The sequence below is a fragment of the Phascolarctos cinereus genome, unplaced genomic scaffold, assembly GCF_003287225.1.
Source record: "Phascolarctos cinereus isolate Bilbo 61053 unplaced genomic scaffold, phaCin_HiC Scaffold_4;HRSCAF=312, whole genome shotgun sequence".
Lineage (NCBI taxonomy): Eukaryota > Metazoa > Chordata > Mammalia > Diprotodontia > Phascolarctidae > Phascolarctos > Phascolarctos cinereus.
The window spans coordinates 28,991,413-29,010,389 of record NW_027555847.1 but is presented as its reverse complement, the minus strand read 5'-3'; the positions used below and the strand labels follow the sequence as shown (position 1 = coordinate 29,010,389).

The 18,977-nt window shown below is 42.5% G+C and overlaps 1 protein-coding gene and 1 long non-coding RNA gene across 4 annotated transcripts in view; one reads left to right on the top strand and one right to left on the bottom strand.

Moving 5' to 3' along the window:
• Positions 1–18,977, top strand: part of ADAMTS9 (ADAM metallopeptidase with thrombospondin type 1 motif 9) — a 191,988-nt gene that overhangs the window by 92,565 nt on the left and 80,446 nt on the right. The window contains 7 exon segments of the mRNA XM_020978321.2: positions 1,978–2,142; positions 4,828–4,947; positions 8,063–8,158; positions 8,314–8,481; positions 8,741–9,010; positions 15,493–15,654; positions 18,597–18,773. Coding sequence (XP_020833980.1) covers positions 1,978–2,142; positions 4,828–4,947; positions 8,063–8,158; positions 8,314–8,481; positions 8,741–9,010; positions 15,493–15,654; positions 18,597–18,773 — 1,158 coding nt within the window.
• LOC110202300 (uncharacterized) overlaps positions 13,459–18,977 on the bottom strand; it is a 46,830-nt gene continuing 41,311 nt past the window's right edge. For all 3 annotated transcript variants that reach the window (XR_013485807.1, XR_013485806.1, XR_013485808.1), the window contains exons 5-6: positions 18,027–18,175; positions 13,459–15,536 (exon numbers count right to left, since the gene is read on the bottom strand). This is a non-coding gene — a long non-coding RNA (uncharacterized LOC110202300). The remainder of the gene's footprint in view (positions 15,537–18,026; positions 18,176–18,977) is intronic.

Genomic DNA, 18,977 nt, shown 5'->3' with positions numbered 1-18,977 from the left:
AGATAATCTCTGTTCAGAGAAGTTTCATTATAATATGAGGAAATAACACTATACATTATAATATATAACACTATGCATAATAATATAACACTATACGTTATAATATGAGGAGGCACTGGGGGCCAGGAAGGGGTGTTTGGGTGTGGGAAGTCAATAGGAGGATGAGTAGAGCCATTGGAGTGTAGATTGACACACCTTTCCAGGAATAATGGAAATATCGACTTGATTAGGGCTGCAGAGCTTAGGGTGATGGAGTTTGAGTTTTGGCAGACAAAAAGAAGACTGGGTTAAAAAGTGAAGCATGGCTAGGACCCGCTAGATACAGTTGTCCACATGAGGTGCTCATTAATCAAAACCGTATGAATCCCACAGAGAGAGTTCTGGAGCCGGGGCATACTCTGTCATCTGGAGTGTACATGAGAATCAAGGTGGCCAACGCTCTCCATGGCATCCAGGCTGTTGACGGTCATCTTGATTTTTGTCCTTTTTTTTTCTTTTTTCTTTTTTTTAATTTTTGGCTAGGCAATGGGGTGAAGTGACTTGCCCAGGGTCACACAGCTAGTGAGTGTTATGTGTCTGAGGCCCGATTTGAACTCAGGTCCTCCTGAATCCAGGGCCGGTGCTCTATCCACTGTGCCACCTAGCTGCCCCTTGATTTTGGTCTTGTCACCAGACTCTGATGACCCTGGAAGAGAGAGTGAGGCTGGTGATTTGCCTAGCTCTCACCTAAATCCAATTTATGTGCAAGTCAAGATACTACTCATTCTTGATGTCATTGGGCTTCCTCAAAACAAAGGACGAACAACAACATCAGAAGAGTAGACTGTGGCCCAGATGTAAAGTGAAGCATAGACGGGGTCAGTGCTCGAAACTTTCCTTTGTCTGACTGACTAATCAGACACCCCACTACAACACTCCTTTATCTTTTTCCCCTTTCTCACCCGAGCAACTAGCTGATGCAGATAGACGTTCTTAACCTTGGGTCTCCAAACTTATTTTGACAAAATGTATAATTAGTTTCCATTCTAATCTGAGGTATTTTACTTTATACGTATAATATAAAAAGATTATTCTGAGAAGGGCTCCATCAGTGTCATCAGATGGCCAAAGTATTCCATAGTGGGGAAAAAAAAGTCAAGAACTTCTCATCATCATATGCTAGAGTCATATATTTAGAGTTTGGAGGGACATTAAAAGCCACTGAGTCCAAACCCCTCATTTTACTGGTGAGGAAACTGAGGCAGAGAGCAGTTAGTGGAAGTACAGATAGGGAGATTTATGCTTGATATAAGGAATAACTTCATAACAACTCAACTTTCCAAGAGTCAAATGGGATGCTCTGGGGCATGGTGGGTTCCCCCTCATGGGAGGTCTTCAAGGCCACCACCAGCCAGACACTTGTTGGAATGATGCTTCTTGTTGAGAGACATGGTGGCCTGGCTGGCCCTAGAGGTCCCTTCCTCTCTGTGCTTCTGTGTTGTTAGACCACTAAATTAGAATCACCTAATCTTCTTTCTGGTAGAAATACCACATAAAGGCAAGAATTTACTGGATAAAAATTTAAATACATAGCTTTCACTCCTAAATGGTCATTTTTTCTGTAAGTACAAATTTCATTCTAAGATCTTTGAAGGCAGGGCTGTTAGTCATTTTGTCTTTGTATTTCCCAGTGCCTAGCACAGTGACCTGCACATAAATTGATGCTTAATAAATGGTTGTTGGTTTGGGTTGTGTTGGCTATGGACCCATTATTCATTCACTGGACATTACAGCAGTTTAATTAAAACAAACAAGCTCTACTTTATGTCCTATATAATTTATGTTTTTAAGCGCACTCCAACACTGGGCAGGCTGTGTGGGGAGGGACGCTTGGACTTAGGAAGGGATCAAGTCTCCCCACCCCCACCCCTACCCCCACATCCTCGTCCAGGAATACCTTGCCTTGAATACATCCTGTTTTCTGTTTCTCCCTTGCAGTGCTTGGTCACTTGTGGAAAGGGGCATAAGCACCGCCAGGTCTGGTGTCAGTTTGGCGAGGAACGGTTGAATGATCGACTCTGTGACCTCGCCACCAAGCCCGACTCGGTGCAGACCTGTCAACAGCAGGAATGTGCATCCTGGCAAGTAGGGCCGTGGGGACAGGTATTTTAAATGACAAGGTTCTCGACTATGTTCTTTTCTCTCTGGACGGAAGCTGAGAGGGGACGTGCCATTGGAGGGGATTAAACATGTCCCCAGCATGCCATGCATGGACTGGAACTGGTCAGCAGTCAGGCAGACCTAATTTAATTGGCAAAATCATTTTGCCTTGTTCTCTGTGCTGCTGTTTCTTTTGTGGTCCTCGTTGCACACGTCCGTCCTGGGGCTTGCAAAGCCAGCCAGAGCCCATAAGCAGTCAGCCGGATTAATACTAGAGGTCATTCTTGGCTGAGGCTTTCTTAGAGTATGTGTGTTACAAATATAATATGGCATGTCACTACGAGAAGCAGCTTGGGGTGGTGGGGAGGAAGGCTGGCCTTAGAGTCAGGGAGATGGGTTATCCTGGGCAAGTCACTTAATTTCTAAGTGCCATAGGCAGCTCTTTTACAAATGAATTTGCCCCAGGGGAAGGAATTTCCATGCCTGTAACTCCCTTACCGTGATGAAGTTGCAGATATGCAACAAAACCCAGTAAAGACAAACAGTCAGGAACAAGCATTGACCCACAGTTACTAGAAGATCTTAGGAGATCTGGATTCAAGGGCTGTCTTTGACACATGCTGGCTGTGTCACCCTGGGCAAATTCTGGAAACCCTCCGTGCCCCCAGAAACCCTCTGACACCTCAAGTTATAAATGAGCTGCCAATCGGGTTCAATGGAGGGATTTTGCAAAGCAGAATTTCCACCAAATGATGGAATTTAAAAACTGGGCCCCCTCAAATCATCTGCTACACTCAATACCTGTCAAAAGTGGAAAAGATTCAGAGGGAGGCTTCACATGAGTGCTGGGTGGAGCCTCATGGAGGTCAGGGGGAGAATATGCCCCAAAGGTTGCCCAGAAGAAAACTCTGTCCTGGTTTTTCGATCTGCAGGTGTCCTTACTAGGAAAAGTCATTGAAACATTTAAGTTCCAGGTATATGATGATGACTCAGAATTCTGCCAGTACAGACAGGACTACAGTGGGGTTTATTTGTATATAAACGCACAGTGATTATGAGCCTTAAAAGCCCAACTGTGTGTGCTGAAGTCCTAGTCCTCAGTTTAAAAAAAAAAAAAGAATGAATGAATTTAATCTTATTATAATAGGTGCTGAATAAATGGTTGTTGACTTGGATTGAATTGGAGATGGGCCAATTATACATTCACTGTTCATTGCAGCAGCTTAATTAAAATAAATAACCTGTGCTTTGTGTACTATATAATTTTTTTTTAAAGTATACTCCAAGACTGGGCAGGTTGTATGGGAAGTGGGATATTTGAACTTGAGGAAAGGATTAATTCTCTTCCCATACTCCCACCCACAGTATGAATTGTTATCTTCTAAGGCATTGGTGTCAAGTTCCAATAGAAACAGATCCCTGTGCCTGCATACATAATTAGAAAACCACAAATTCACATTATCTAAGTTGTATTGTATTTTTATTTATTTTGGTAAACATCTCCAATTACATTTAAATCTGATTGGGACATCACCTAGTGTTTCTCTGTGTCTCTGGCTAAAGGACCTTGAGAGATGATGTAGACCATCTGACTATCGCCAGGCAGGCGACAATTCCTGAAGAACAGCTCTTTCCTTTAATGTCACCTTCATTCAGGCACTGGGGATGCTTGTCATCGTACTTAGCATCATTAGGTAGAATCACACTTGCCACAGATTAAGTAGCAATAACTGCATTTAGTTATTGAATGTTCATGTTCAGTCAACATGTATTTATTAAGAGCCTGTCGTGTGCCAGGCACTGTGCCATAGGCGCTGGAGGTATAAGCGTCAAGAACAAAACAATCTTTAATCACAAGAAGCTTACCTTCCAATGTGAGACAAATGTACCCAAAAATACTCACAACACAATTTAACAAAGACAAATATCTGCAAAGTCATTAAGTACAGGCTACTTTGGAAGGGAGGAATGGGCAGGATCAGGAAAGGCTCATGCAGAAGATGGTGCTTAAACAGTGTCTTAAAGAGAGGATGCCGTGAGGCAGAGGAAAGAAGGCTAGAAATGCTTCTTAGGAAATCCCTCAAGAAGTACATCTTCTCTCCCACCTTGCCTTACTCAACACCATCACAACCATCTATTCCTAAGATCATAGACCTAGAACTGGAGAAGGGTCTAACCCAACCCCCCTCATCCTTCTCTAGACTAGTTCTAGGAACCATTTTCCCAAATACATCCCTCTTTTTGGATATTCTATATTAGAAAAGGCTTTGAACGCCCGAGCAAGACTGAGTAGAAAAGGAGAGTCATTGAATAATTTCCCAATGCCTCCTCTGTCCATATATGACATTTGGGGAGCCAGGTTGAAGGGCAGAGCACTATGCAATGCTGTCACATTTTTTGAGTGTGTGTCCATCACAACAAGGAGATTTCTTTTACGTCCTGTCTTTATCAGACCAGCTCTGCCTTGCTTCACAGCCTTGGAGTTGATTCTTTTACCTGGTTGAGTTCTGGGTTATTTCTGTCTCCAGTGATCCAGAGTCACCTAGTCTTGCCTTGTTTGCACAGGTGCTAGCCCCTTGACCTCCTGGAGTTGCAGGTCCCTGCCCCCTTTTTTTTTTGTTTTGTGGAGGAGGTTGGGGAGAGAGCCTTGGCTGAGGTCTCTATGCCCTTGGGTTTTTTTTTCTCCAGTGCAGTGTGACTTGTGGTCAAGGCTACCAGATGCGAGCTGTCAAATGCGTCCTTGGAGCTTATCTGTCTATGGTGGATGACAATGAGTGCAACGCAGCAACCCGACCAACAGATACCCTGGTAAGAAGGCATTTTAGTGAGGCTGCATGGGGCTCGTTTGTGGATATTGGGATTCGAACAGCAGGCCATCCCATCACAGTCCTCCCCCTCCCTCGAGTTTGCTTAGGCGGAGTCTGTGGCCAGCTCAGCACATCTGGATACTTGGCTCAGTTGCCAGGAGACTGGGGCCAGGAGCTGAGACCCAGTGAAATATTAATTTGTTTCAGGTTCTATTATTTTGATGTTACAGCCTTATTCTGGATGAGTTAGTATTATGAAGAGGCAGCATGACATAATGTCTACAGCAGCGGTGTTGGAACTCAAGCAGAAACAGTGGTGTCTACTAACCCACAGGCTTCATGTTGACTTAGAAAACCACATATTAACATTATCTGGCTTCCATTGTATGTTTGTTTACATTGTCAAATATTTCCCAATTACGTTTTTATCTGATTCAAGTAGCCCATGTTTGACATCTCTGGTGGAGAGTGGTACTTTTGGAGTCAAGAAGACATAGGTTCAGATCCTGCCTGAGACACTTAATAGTTAAAGTTCTCAAACTGAGTTTCTTAATTTCACTGTACTTCAGGCAACTCACTCCCCAGGACTTACTTACAGAGTCATGTAGAAGTGGTATTCTGTGTAGAGGAAAGCCTCACCCTGGGGCTTCCAAACACTGGAAATCACAAATTGTGCGTGTGTTTCTGTGTGCGTGTGTTGTGTGTGTGTGTGTGTGTGTGTGTGTGTGTGTGTGTGTGTGTGTGTTGATTTGTCACAGTCGCTAATTTTTTAGAAAAAAAAATATTTAGGGGAAACGCATGTTCATTCCATACTACATGATGTAGTACATAAGAGCATATTTTCTGGTTAAATGAAATAGGGGGAAAATAATCCTACAAATTAGAGTCTTCTTTACATTTCTATTACGAAATGTATGTTCACTTATTCCCCATATATAAGTATTGGGATACCCCAGTACATGTAGTTTGGGTCCCTCGTGTGAACTGTTAAGTCCATGGGGAAATTCAGATGAATTCATTTTTTGATAGCCATCTATGCCCACAGACTCACTTAACTTAACACAAATGATTACCATGGCCAATAGAAGTGTTAACAAAATTCTAATTAATTTTCTGTTATGGACACCGGCTGTTGGGGCTTTGGCTTAACATAAAATTATCTCGTGAGTATATTATTACCCAGTATGTCAAGCTTCCTTTTTTCTTTATTAAAACTTTAAACATACCAAATTTTATTAATTCCAAATAACATAAAATTGTAAACATATTTCAAAAGCTGATTCTTTCTGTGGCACAGTATTTGGATTCAGTTCAGGGTTGAGGATGGTTCCTTCCAACATGAGGTTCCCATTTTGTCTTTGGCTTTCCCCTGGCGTAAAGACCCTTTATATGCTCAACTCTTTTGTATGCTATTGATAGTGAGATTTCCTGTTCTGACGTTGAGCACAGAAGTGCATAAAATGAATGGATAAATGAAAAAAAGCATTTACTAAGTACTTACTATGTGCCAGTCACTGTGCTAAGCACCAGGAATGCAAAAATAAGACAGTCTCTGCCCTCAAGAAGCTCGCCTTTTAATCATATAATGGAGCTAGAGTTAAAAGAGTTGGTGAGGGCATACATATGACACAGAGAGGCTAGAAAGTGTCGTGGCAGGCCTGGGAATGGGCAAGATAGGATAAAAGCTCCCTTATTTGAGTCCAGGACCCAGAGACAGCCCATTATAACAATAATAGCTAACACCTGTCTTAAACTAAAATGATTGTGGAAAAGTATTAGCATGTTCTCATTTAGTGGTTGGAGGAAATCACCATCTGATTTCTCATTAACCAACAGAGTAGCAGAATTTTAGATCCAGAAGAAAACTTAGATATATGAGCCCTTTCATTTCTTTAAAAGGAGACCTGAAGTTCAGTGAAGTGACTTTGATTTACCTAGATTTTGACAATGAATTGGATAAAATATTTCATGCTATTCTAGTAGAAAATACAGAGATAGGTGAGATAGATAATAGTACAGTTAAGTTGAACTAGGACTGGTTGAATGACTTTAACTGAAGAACAGTCATTCATTAATGATATTACCTGGAAGATACTCTCTAGTGGAATGTCCCAGGCACTTGACCCTGTGCTATTTAACATTCTTATCGGTCACTTTCTTACCAAATTCAAAAGACGACATAAAGCTGGGAAGACTAGCTAACATAATGGATGAAAGACTCAGGGTTCAAAAATGTCTTGAAAGGCTAGAACATTGGGACAGTCCAATATGATGAAATTTAGTGAGGATAAAAGGATAAATGTAAAAAGTCATAGCCTCAGGTTCAAAAAATTGAACTCACAAGTTCAATGCAATCAAGGAATGGTCATGTAGCATTTAGCTGGAAAAAAATTGTGGGAGTTTAAGTGCATTATAAACTCATCAAGTGTCAACAGCATGATATGGCAGCCCCCAGAGCTATGGCAACCTTATGAGAAGCCTAGTATCTAGGAATAAAGAGGTAGCAGTCCCTTGGCATTCTGCCATGGTTATCTATAGCTAGATTATTGTGCTCAAGTATGGAAGAACATTGAGCAGCTATGGAATATCTAGAGCTGGGTAGCAAAAATAGTACAGGATCTTGAGTCCCTGAAGGAATGAGGGATGGTGAGCCCACAGAAGAGATGACTAGAGGCATAGAGGCATGAGTGCAGCCTTCCAATATTTGATGGGCCATCATATGGCAACAGAATTTGCCTTGTTTTGTTTGGCTCCTCAGGACTGAAACAGGGCAGAAGAGGCAGATTGAAACTTGATGTCAAGGAAAACTTGTTAGCAATTGGAGCTGTCCAAAAGTGGCATGGACTGCCTTGGGAGGTCATCAGATAGAGTCCTCCTTTTTAGAAGGAGAGATTTAAGGAATTATCTGGCATCTTATAGAGGGGATTCTCATTCAGGTAGGGACTGGATGGTCACAAAGGCACATCTCAATTCTGAAATCCTGGATGTGTGTGAAGGGCCCGGTCGAAAGTCACACGAGGTGTTAGTGGAAGACTTAAGACTTTCCAAGATTCCTTTCCTCCACATGTTTCTATAATATAGCCACTCAGACTTACATTTGCTCATTTCTTGGGCAGGACTGTGAATTAGTACCTTGCCAACCTGCTGCACCAGAAGCAAGAAGAAGCACTAACGTTCAAAGAACCCAGTGGAGATTTGGATCTTGGACTCCAGTAAGGAATTGAATGAATGAAGAGGTTGGGGGCAGGGGAGAGAAGATGAGTAAAGAGTGATGGATGGGAATTTTTTTTTAGATGTGATTATTAAAACTGGGCCACTGCCCAGTGAGACAGTTTCCATAACACATCTTCATGTCTGTCAACCCCAGTGCTCGGCAACATGTGGAAAAGGAACCCGGATGAGATATGTCAGCTGTAGGGATGATGAGGGCTCAGTGGCAGATGAGGAAGCCTGTTCTACCCTCCCTAGGCCATCAGCAAAGGAAGTGTGTGCCGTGACCCCTTGTGGGCAGTGGAAGGCCTTGGATTGGAGCCCTGTAAGCAAGGGAATGATTGATTTGGGGCTGGGGTGATTGGATTTGGGCAGAGGTGGTAGTGGTGGCATCAAAATGATGTTTCATTTAACAAAAGCTGGATTATAATAGTTGGATTTATTTTGTGATTTCCCTCCCACTACCATCATGCTGATGTTTTTGTACATACAGTACCTTTCTGCCATCTTCACAAAATGCACATTTTTTTCTTCTATGTATGACCGTATGACGGCCATGTTTCCTTTCTGAATGTCCGTCACAGTGCTCCGTGTCCTGTGGACAGGGTAGGACAACTCGGCAGGTGGTATGCGTCAACTACAGCAACCAGGTAGTTGACCAGAGTGAGTGCGACGTGGATGATATCCCAGAAACAGAACAGGACTGCTCCATGTCACCCTGCCCACGCCAGAACCACGACCGGGACATACCCCAACACCCCTTCCAAAATAAGGACTATCGCTCCAGAAGCACTGACCCCAGCCGCACCCATGTACTTGGTGGCAATCAGTGGAGAACCGGACCCTGGGGAGCAGTAAGTATTTACAAAGACATTTCTCTGCTTCCTCGGCTTCACTCTAGTGAGTGGAGTCTGGGGGAAACCGACTTAAGGCATCATTAGAGTATTGCTGTGGTCTCCAGGCAATCACACTGGTGCATTTTGATTTGATTTAGACAAACTATAAAAGCAGAATTGTGGGAGCTGATGTCTGGCCACGTGATAGGGTTTACATGCACCTATTAAGTTGCAATGACTTTAGGGATGTCACTCCTGTGGAGTAGCAACCTTTCTGCTATACGATGAGTGTTACAGTCTGATGGTCCACAGGGGGGACATTGGGACTGTGATTATGATAGATCCTCCAAGAGACTGACAGCTCTGATCTGTGGGGAAATTAAGCAGAGAGGGAAACTTTTCAAGAAGGAGAGTTTGAAATGAAAGCAATTTTCTTCCTTGCTATCTTCCAAGATGAATGCACTCTCAAAATGACATAGCTGGCTGTGGAGCTGGGGGAAGATTATTACCCTGGATTAGGAGGTAAATGCTAGTGTACCTAATATGATTGGCATGATGAACAGGTAAATTAGCAAGAATCTTTAAAACCAGCAAAGGGAAATGGGCCTTGGGGAATTCTCTCTCTCTCTCTCTCTCTCTCTCTCTCTCTCTCTCTCTCTCTCTCTCTCTCTCTCTCTCTCTCTCTCTCTCTCTCTCTCTCTCTTTCTCTCTCTCTCTCTCTGTATGTGTCTCTGTCTCTCTCTCTCTCTCTCTTTTTCTCACCAAAAGTAAATGATAAAGTGAAACTCCAAGAAACAGCTTTATTTCATGGAGGGGGGAGGCGGGCTTAATGGAAAATATAGTGATCCTGGCTATTCTCTGACCCTGTGTAAAGACAGTAGGAATTTACGTATTATTATGCTTGTTGTGAAGTCATTGCTGTCATGTTTAACTCTTTGTAACCCTATTTGGGGTTTTCTTGAGAAAGATACTTGAGTGGTCTGCCATTTTTTTCCAGCTCATTTTACTGATAAGGAAGCTAAGGCAAGCAGGGTTAAGCAACTTGCCCAGGGTCACACAGTTAGTAAGTGTTCGAGGCCGGATTTGAGCTCACAGAGATGAGTCCTGACTCCAGGCAGGGGCACTCTATTCACTGCACCACCTTTATGCAATTACCTTTTAAAGAAATGGTTTCTTATTCATTCTGTTGTCTTCCTCTGAATGGTTGTATCTAATTATTTAGTGGGTTGAATTGGGAGGAAAGGCGGCAGTTTTCCACTATGGGCATGATTCAATAAGTTGGTTTTATTTGGGGTGGGGGGGATACTTATGCCTAAAAGTTCTGTACATATCAGACTTTGATCTTCTTCCCCTCTTTCCTCCCCTTTTCTCTCCTCCCCCCACGTTATCTTTCTTTTCATAGGTCATAAAGGATTTAGGCTTTGAGGGATTAAAGAGTGGCTAATGGAGATAATCTCTGAGTACCCCATGATTCTTCCTGTTTCAAGAAACTCAAAACCCATACCCATGCATTGTAATGATAGCTTTTAATGCTTCCCCAGAGAAAGATGCAATTATTATTTGGGACAACTTCGGCCACCTTGTCTTCCTTTCAGGATTAAAAACCTTGCCTCTGGGCAGTGTTCCAATTCCTTTAGGATTTGGTCCATTGACTCTTCCAGCGCTGGCCAATCCCATTCTTCCCCCTTTGTGCACAGAGGCTTTAGGCCTAACTAAGTAAAGCTATCCAGTCTTGGTTTGACACACCTGCTCTGCCCTGCTCCTTAAGACTTTCATAAAGCCTTTATAGACTAAGAATCTGGAGTCACCAATAAAGTCTTGTTGGAATGGGAAGTCCACTTTGTAAGGGATGAATGAACAGTTCCTATTTTTTTTAAATGCATGCAGAAAAGTAGTCTTTGTCTACAACTCACTTGCAAACAGTGCAGCTCTCAAGAGCTCTATCCTTCTTGTCAAAGGATCAGTTGATGGAATGACAGTGTTCCCTTATACTCCCATCAGTCTCGCTTGCATCTGACTGATGTGGAAAGAGTGGCAGAAAGGTGTTTTTTTTTTTAATGTAATCACCCAGGGAGCACAGGAAGCTTGCTAGCAAAATCACAGGTGTTCAGATTACTGAGCACCTACAAGTGTCAGAGGAAAGTTCTGGTTGACAGGAGGGATGGATCACTGGGTTCCAGAGTTATGTTGGCTATCCAAAGGAATGTCAAATAAAACTGATCAGAATTGTAAGCAGAGCTATAAGGTAGACATTTGGGCACACATTGGTATAAATTCCTGAATCTAAATCTAGAAATGCTCAGAGAGTATAAAAAGAATACTAGGCCAGCCTTAAAGTTCAGAACATCTGGATTCAAATCCTGCTTTTGACACATATTGAGGGTATGACCTTGGCTACAACATTTAGTCTCTGAGTGCCCCCCAGCAAATCTATGAGACTGGAGTTCCTGACACTGATGAAATTGCAGGTCAAGGACTAAATAAACACTTAAGCAAAAGAGTTAAAAATTTACTGAGTAGCTGCCAGCTACCCAGAAAAGTCATAGAAAGAGCCCGGTCTTGGAGTCAGGGGACCTCAGTTCAAATCTCAACTCTGCTGCCACAGAATTTAAGCGGCTTGTCCAGGGCCATCCCAAATATTTAAATAGTTACCTGATTTCTCTGATTCTTCTTCAGTAAAATGATGGGGTTAGATTAGACTGTCTCTTCCACTAAAGCTCTGAGCTTTCATGCCATACTGGGCTGGGCACTGAGGAAAACGGGGAGCAAACATCTGACATGGTCACTGCCCTTGAGAACCAGATAGCCTTGTTGGAGAGATGAGCTAAGGAACCAAAACAACTTGAGAATTCTATCAAGTTGCATATAATCAGAGGATAAGCAATCTAGGCCAGTGCTAGATTTCATATAATTCTACCACGAAGGCTCCGTTTCTGTTACTGAAGTCCTGCAGAGTTGAGTGAGGCACATAGATGTCAAAGGATTGGCTCAGGATTACGTATCACTTACACAGTTAGCAAGCATTAATTAACTGCCTACGTGTGCCAGGCATTGTTCTAGGTGCTAGGGATTCAAAGATAAAAAACAAACAAACAAACCCCACACTCTGACCTTGGGGAGCTGTGTTCTTTTGGAGGAAATAAGAGGAAACAACATGTCTCTATATACAAATATGTTAAATAAAAAGATAAATTTGTGGAAGAAGACAAAATAATAGCTAGCATTTATGTAATGCTTCATGATTTACAAAGTACTTTATCTCATTTGGTTCTTACAACAACTCTCTGAGGTAGATGATATATTATCCTTATTTTATGCATAAGGAAACTGAGGCTGGGAGATGTTAAGTGACTTGCCCAGGGTCACATAGCTAGTAAGTACCCGAAGCAGGATTTGAACTCTCAAAATTCAACATTCCCCTGTGTTACTGAGCTCTACCAATGACTGGGAGGAAGACAACAGGAAAGATGTCCTGTAGACACACAGATGAATTAAGTAGCAGAGCTGAGGGATGGACCTAGGTTTTCTTGATCCACAGCCCACCACCCCATCTTTTTAGTGTGTCAAAATATAGGCAGTGTCATCAATGTAGGGAAAACTGGAAATGTGCTCGTCTTTCAGTTCTCCAAGACAAGGAGTCTCTTCTGACACATTTACTCAGGGCTCAGAATTCATACTGGGTTACTTAGTGTTTATACTGAATGAAAAGAAGGGAAAGAAGAAAGGAAAAGAGAGGAGAGGAGGGAAGGAGAGGGTAGGACAAGAGCAGAGAGGAGAGGAGGGAAGAAGAGTGGTTAGGAGTTGGGAGTGGAAGAGAAGAAGAGAGAGGGAAGGGGTGAGAAGGGAAGGAAGGAGAAGGGAGGACAAGAGCTGGAGAGGAGAGGAGGGGAGAAGAGAGGATAGGATTGGGGAGTGGAGGAGAGGAGAAGATAGGAGGGAAGGGGTGAGAAGGGAAGGAAGGAGAAGGGAGGACAAGAGCTGGAGAGGAGAGGAGGGGAGAAGAGAGGATAGGATTGGGGAGTGGAGGAGAGGAGAAGATAGGACAGGAGAGAGGGAAGGAAGGATGATGAGAGAGGAGAGGAGAGGAAGTGAGAGTAGGGGAAGGGAAGGCACAGGAACTGTACTAAGTACTGGGGACACAATGATCAAATTCAAAGATCATTTCCCTCAAGGATTTGCATTCTAATGGGGGACATTCCAAGACGTATAGGAAGTGGTGGACAAGGAATGGTGGTTTGGTTTGTAAAGTTGCATGACATGGCATGGCCAGAAGAGCCCCAGCATGGCCCATCTTTTCCATATCCAATGACAGAGTTAATTTCATTTGTTTCTAGAACTGGCCAATATGGGAGAGGCATCTGAAAAAATCACAAACCCCAGTATTTTGAAGGCCATCTATAGCATATAGACCAGCAGTCTTTGGGGATATAGCATGGGGTTCATGTGAACTGAACAGTACAAACACACACACAAACACATTTATTTACATCAGATTGATTCCCCAGAGAAAAATAATAATCTACTGCACATGTGAACTGGTGTTGGAGATAACAATTTCAAAACAAAAACAACCCCTGTTTGACCAGAGAGGGCAAGGACCGTAATTCCCAACAGCAGCTAATGGCAGTGGGCAAGAGGACCAAGGCAGGGAAAAAATACATTGGTGTAAGATGAAGCTGGAGAAGTAATGATATTTGCTGTTTCAAAATAATAGCATTTGTGTGGGGTTAGATAAGGCTCGAAAATTCAATATCTGAACAAAGACCTCGAAATTGTTACTGATTCCTCTCAAGGCTTGTAGGATCTCGGGAACTGGGTTGCTTTTGTAACAGATGGTTCCTTTATAGGTGAATCAGACTAGTTTGAACAGGGGGAGCTAGCAAACACACAGAGAGTTTAGAAAGATAAGGAAATTATGCAAAGGAGAACATACTCCTGAGATGCAGATAAAATGAGACAGAATGGGAAGTTACTGTAGTGCATTGTTGGGTCTATGAAAGTGTGATAGGAAATAATGAGGATCAACATGTTTCTGGAAGGAGATCTGACCATATGGATTTGACCATAACATATTTGGAGAAGTGAAAATGCAATGAGCTACTACTATGGAACACTGGGAAAGGGTTGGAAAAAAAAATAGGTAGTCACAGGCATTATACTAAAGCTTCCTTGCTTTGATTCAAACCTAGAAGGGACCTTAGAGGTCATCTCATCCAGCCCCCTTTTTACAGAGGGAAAGGTCAAGTCGCAATGATATTAACTGACTTGCCCAAGGTTGCACAATGATAAGTGGCTGGGTGAGGACTGGAGGCCAGATCCTCCAACTTTAAAGCCAGAACCTCTGGGTGTTGTAATGTGATCATTGTGAACAACAGCCCTTTCTTTCCATACTTAAGTAACTTGACATGAAAGCTTCATTTCAGCCACTAGATATTCACCAAGTGCAGGATTTGGCCCATTGGTTGTAAAGGAATCCCAGCTTGGAGCAGAGAGCAGAGTCAATATAAGCACTTGGAGTTTTGAATGACAAAATCTTTTTTTTTAAATCTCACCCCCTTGACCTTTCAGAAAGATGCTGTGAAGATGACATGAGACAATAAATGTGATTGTGTTTTGGAAAGGGGGAAAAAAAGTTTTCTCTCCCTCCTCCCCTTTTTAAAAAAATGCCTTTTTTTTAATCATAGTCGTTCTTGGATAGATGCTTCTGTCTGCACTACACACCCCCATACACACACACACACACACACACACACACACAATCTGATTCCTCTCATGTAGTAAAGAAAAGCAAGTAAGCAAATGCAGTTCACCAGCTCCATTGACTACATCTCACCGTGTGCCCAAGATTAGGAGGGGATAGTCTGGCTGCCATGGTTAGTGCAGGGCATTGTGTTTTAGGAAGAAGTGTTTTAATGATTAGATGAGTTGTTAGCTTTTGAAGAAACAAGCCTTAATAGCATTGGAATCAGTCTCTTTACTTATGGACTTAAAGTACTCCCAAAGAATGCTTGCTTTAGTTATTACTCTTTATTCAAATACTAACTGACTTTTCCATAAGATCCAAAATATTAGCTGGAAGGGACCTCAGAGAACCTCTGGTTCATTTTACAGATAAGGAAACTGAGACCCAGAGCAGTTAAGATGACTCAGGTAGTAAGTGACCAAATGCTAGTTTCACTTCCTATTTTTCCAGGATCCTTATTGGTTTTTCAGTTATTGGAATTAGCTGTTAATCTTTTCATTTATAGTCACACAATTTTTTTTTGAATGCCTGTACATTTGAATTGCCTAAATGTTTAGAAAAAGTATAAAACATGCCTCTCGCCCTCAGGGTGCTTATAGTTACTCAACAGTATGTAGACTCCAGTGGTTTTCTCAATGATGGCTTCTCTCATTTTGTCAGTTTTCAAGATTCTCTTCATCCCATCAGTCCATCACCTGAAGTTAGCTCTTCTTGGTAGCCAGGGACTTGGATTAATTTCTTGAACTGATTTGTTCAGTGCTCTAGTACATGTGCTGGTGGATTTCAGCGGCGAGTCGTCGTCTGTCAAGATGAAAATGGATATGCTGCAAATGATTGTGTGGAGAGACTCAAACCTGATGAGCAGAGATCCTGTGAATCTGGCCCCTGTCCTCAGTGGGCTTATGGCAACTGGGGAGAGGTGAGATTGCCTACTGCCTTCTGTTTACTTTGTTGGTGGAAGTGGTATCAGTCATTCCAGGCTAATTGTCCCATTGTTTGATTGGGGCAGGGAAGGTGTGGAGACAGACCCAGGGGGAAGTCAAGACCTGAGATTTCATTCCAATTGGAACCTACCTCCAAAGAATAGCTCTACACTGATGCCTGTTGACAACTCCTATAATTTATCTCATTAGACAGCTACCTAGGGGCAGGCATTAAGAGATAGATAGTCTCACAGCCATTGTATGGCAAAGGAAAAATTTAAATCAAGTTCTTCCTGATCCTGTGGCCAACTTTCTTTCTAATAAGTTATGCCATCTTTCCCATAGGTTATATATTTTAAATAAGGTGCAAACACCTATAAATTCTGCCTCTAGCATTTACTAATCCACCAAGTATTTATTAAGCTCCTACTGTTTGTAAGACCTTTAGTAGGTTGTGAGGATAAAAAGACAATACCCTCCCTCCCAGCCTCTGCCCTCATTGAAAACCTCTGAGCCTCAGTTTCCCCATTTGTAAAATGGGGATGATACTACCTCCCCTACCTCTCATTCTCCATCTGTAAAATGGGGATGATACTACCTGCCCTATGTACCTTATAGGATTGTCAAATGAAACAATATATGTAAAGAGCTTTGCAAACTTTAAAGCTATGTGTCAGCTCTGTCATTATTGTTCTTACTAAAATCATTCATTTGAATCATTAAGGCAATAATCTTGAACTATCAGCAATTTTTTAGGATCTTTCAGGAAGATACAGCACTTGCGGCCTTTTAAAGGTGTTTTAATGATTAAATGAGTAATTAGTAGTTAATGTATGAAAATACTCACTGGAGCAGTATTGACTTTTGCCTCATTATTAATGGCCTTAAAGTATTCCCAGAGTTTATTTTCTTTAGCCAGTAAATCTTTTTCTCAAGTCTTCTTTCCATTTGAGTTTTAAGCCTACTTTTTCATTCTACCATAGATTCCCATAATCCCCAACAAAGGGAAGAAGAAACCATCAAGCCTCTAACCTCCTCATTTTACAGCTGAGGAAACCGAGATCCAGATTGATCCAGGGACTTGCCCAGGGTGATAGAGTAGTAAGGGGCAGAACTAGGGTTTCAACCCCAGTCCCCTGACTTCCAATCCATCTCCTTTCATGCAACATGCTACTTCTGTTCACAGGTTCCCTGGGCTCTGAAGAAACCCAATATTCTGAATTTGGAAAGCTTTAATACATGCAGTGTGATTATTCCCATCTGAGCTGTGTTTTGCTCTTTGGAGTGGATAATTATTAATGCATCTTCTATTTTTTAACTCCTCAGCTGTTCTAATTTGCTGGGACATGAAAGTTTGTCTTGAAGTACCTAAGCCCATTTCTAGCAACTTTTGAATTCACAGGATAGAACAAACAACATACCTTGTTGAGTTCTTCTCTTGTCTTAACTACATTTTATAGGGTAAATATGAGGATTGGAGGTTGGAAAAACCATGACAAAGTACACATGAAGCCCTTTGAGCCTAGTGGGTAATCATTCTGAACACTCACCTCCCTAAAATCATTTGTTCAGTTGTGTTAAACGTGTAACTAATAGGCTGCAAGCAGCAGTCAAGATTTTGGTTGGCTTCCGTCAGCTCATATTGGCAGACTCTGTTAGGAGAACAGAAGAGGAACCTCTGCTTGGCGTTGTATGTACATACTGCCAGTTTCCCTGAGCTCCTCGGAGAAGCCAACCCTTCTCTGCCACAGATTTCTCCCCTGGGATTATGACAGGGCTTCTGCTATTGCAGAAACACCAAAAGAGTCAAGAGCTGTGTGTGATTTATGCTGTCATCACTAGCCAGAGGAGGCAGTTTCTGTGGGAGGCCTGGCTCCTGATGCTGTGACATCAGGGAAATGAAATCCCTTTTTCCCTAGCCCTGTTATCCAAGAAGCACAATTGTGTTCCTGTATCAAAAGGCTCTAATTTCCTCAGAAATTAGAACATCCCCTCACATTCCTTGCAGATTGCAGTATGTGTTTGAGGAAATGGAGTCAGCTTCAAAACCATATGATGGAATCCTAAAGAGAATATTAGAGAGTGGAAATAAGGCAAGCTCCTTGAAATAGCTGGCAAGTCTTAGTTGTATGTGCTTGGATTCGTCTTAGATACTGTTAGAAAGTTTGGGCACAAAGCAAAGAGCCAACGTTCTGGAGTTAGAGGTACTGAGTTCAGATCTCTTCTGTGGCACTACTTGTGAAACCTTGGGCAAGTCAACTTCGTGAATCTCGCTTCCTTCATCTCTAAACTGAAAAGGTTGGACCCCATGATCTCTGAGGACCCCTCAGCTATGAATCTAGGATCTTATCACAAAGTCTCCCTTTACCTTTAGTTAGGTGGCCTTCTGTTTATGTAGACTTCAAAGGAAAGGCAGTGAATTGGAATGGGAAACCATTGTCCGTAGTACCTTGTACTTAAAGAATTCCAATGCTCTTTCCACCCATGCAGGTGGCACCCAGGCTCATGCTTCAGGTGCTGTGGTTGGGGGAAAAAAATACCATCATCTGGTTACCAACATGCTAGTGATGGTCCTACCTGAACTTAGGTTGGCTGAGCTTTAGACAATAACCTCAGAGTTTGTCTAGGGGGTACACATATACTTTTTTAATCTGACAGGACTCGCTAAAGCCTGTGTTTGCTGGCTTAGCCTTCCAGACCCCAGGTCACTTCCATACCAGAATGAGACATTGGAGTAGAACATTGGTGGAGATTAACTATTATAGACCTTCATATTCTCCATTCAAAGTATGGCCTTATTTATCAAACACCTGCCTATCCTCTGTTATCATGGGATTCCATTGTAGCTGAGAAATTGCCATTACAAAAAGAAAAAAAAAAGCCTTCCAGCCCTTGTTTGTTCTTGTGATGGTCTTCACCCATCTCCCTTGTCTTTCAGTGCACGAAGCCATGTGGTGGAGGAACACGGACTAGATTGGTGGCTTGCCAACGTCCCGATGGGGAAAGATTTACAGACCTGAGCTGTGAAATTCTGGATAAGCCCCCGGATCGAGAGCAATGCAATACTCATTCTTGTCCTCAAGATGCAAGATGGAATTCTGGCCCTTGGAGCTCGGTACGGCCCTAAATCTTAATGTTTGTTCGTTGGTGTCTAGGTGCTCCGTAACCCATCTAACTAGCCATGCCCTGTGCCGTGGTGTTTGGGGAAAAGCCACTGGGACAGATGCTGTTGTGTGTCTGCCAGAGCCTCTTTGACGATAGACTGGTTATGGTGGAAGGGATGGTTATTCTGTCAGGTCACTAGGGCCTATTGGATGCA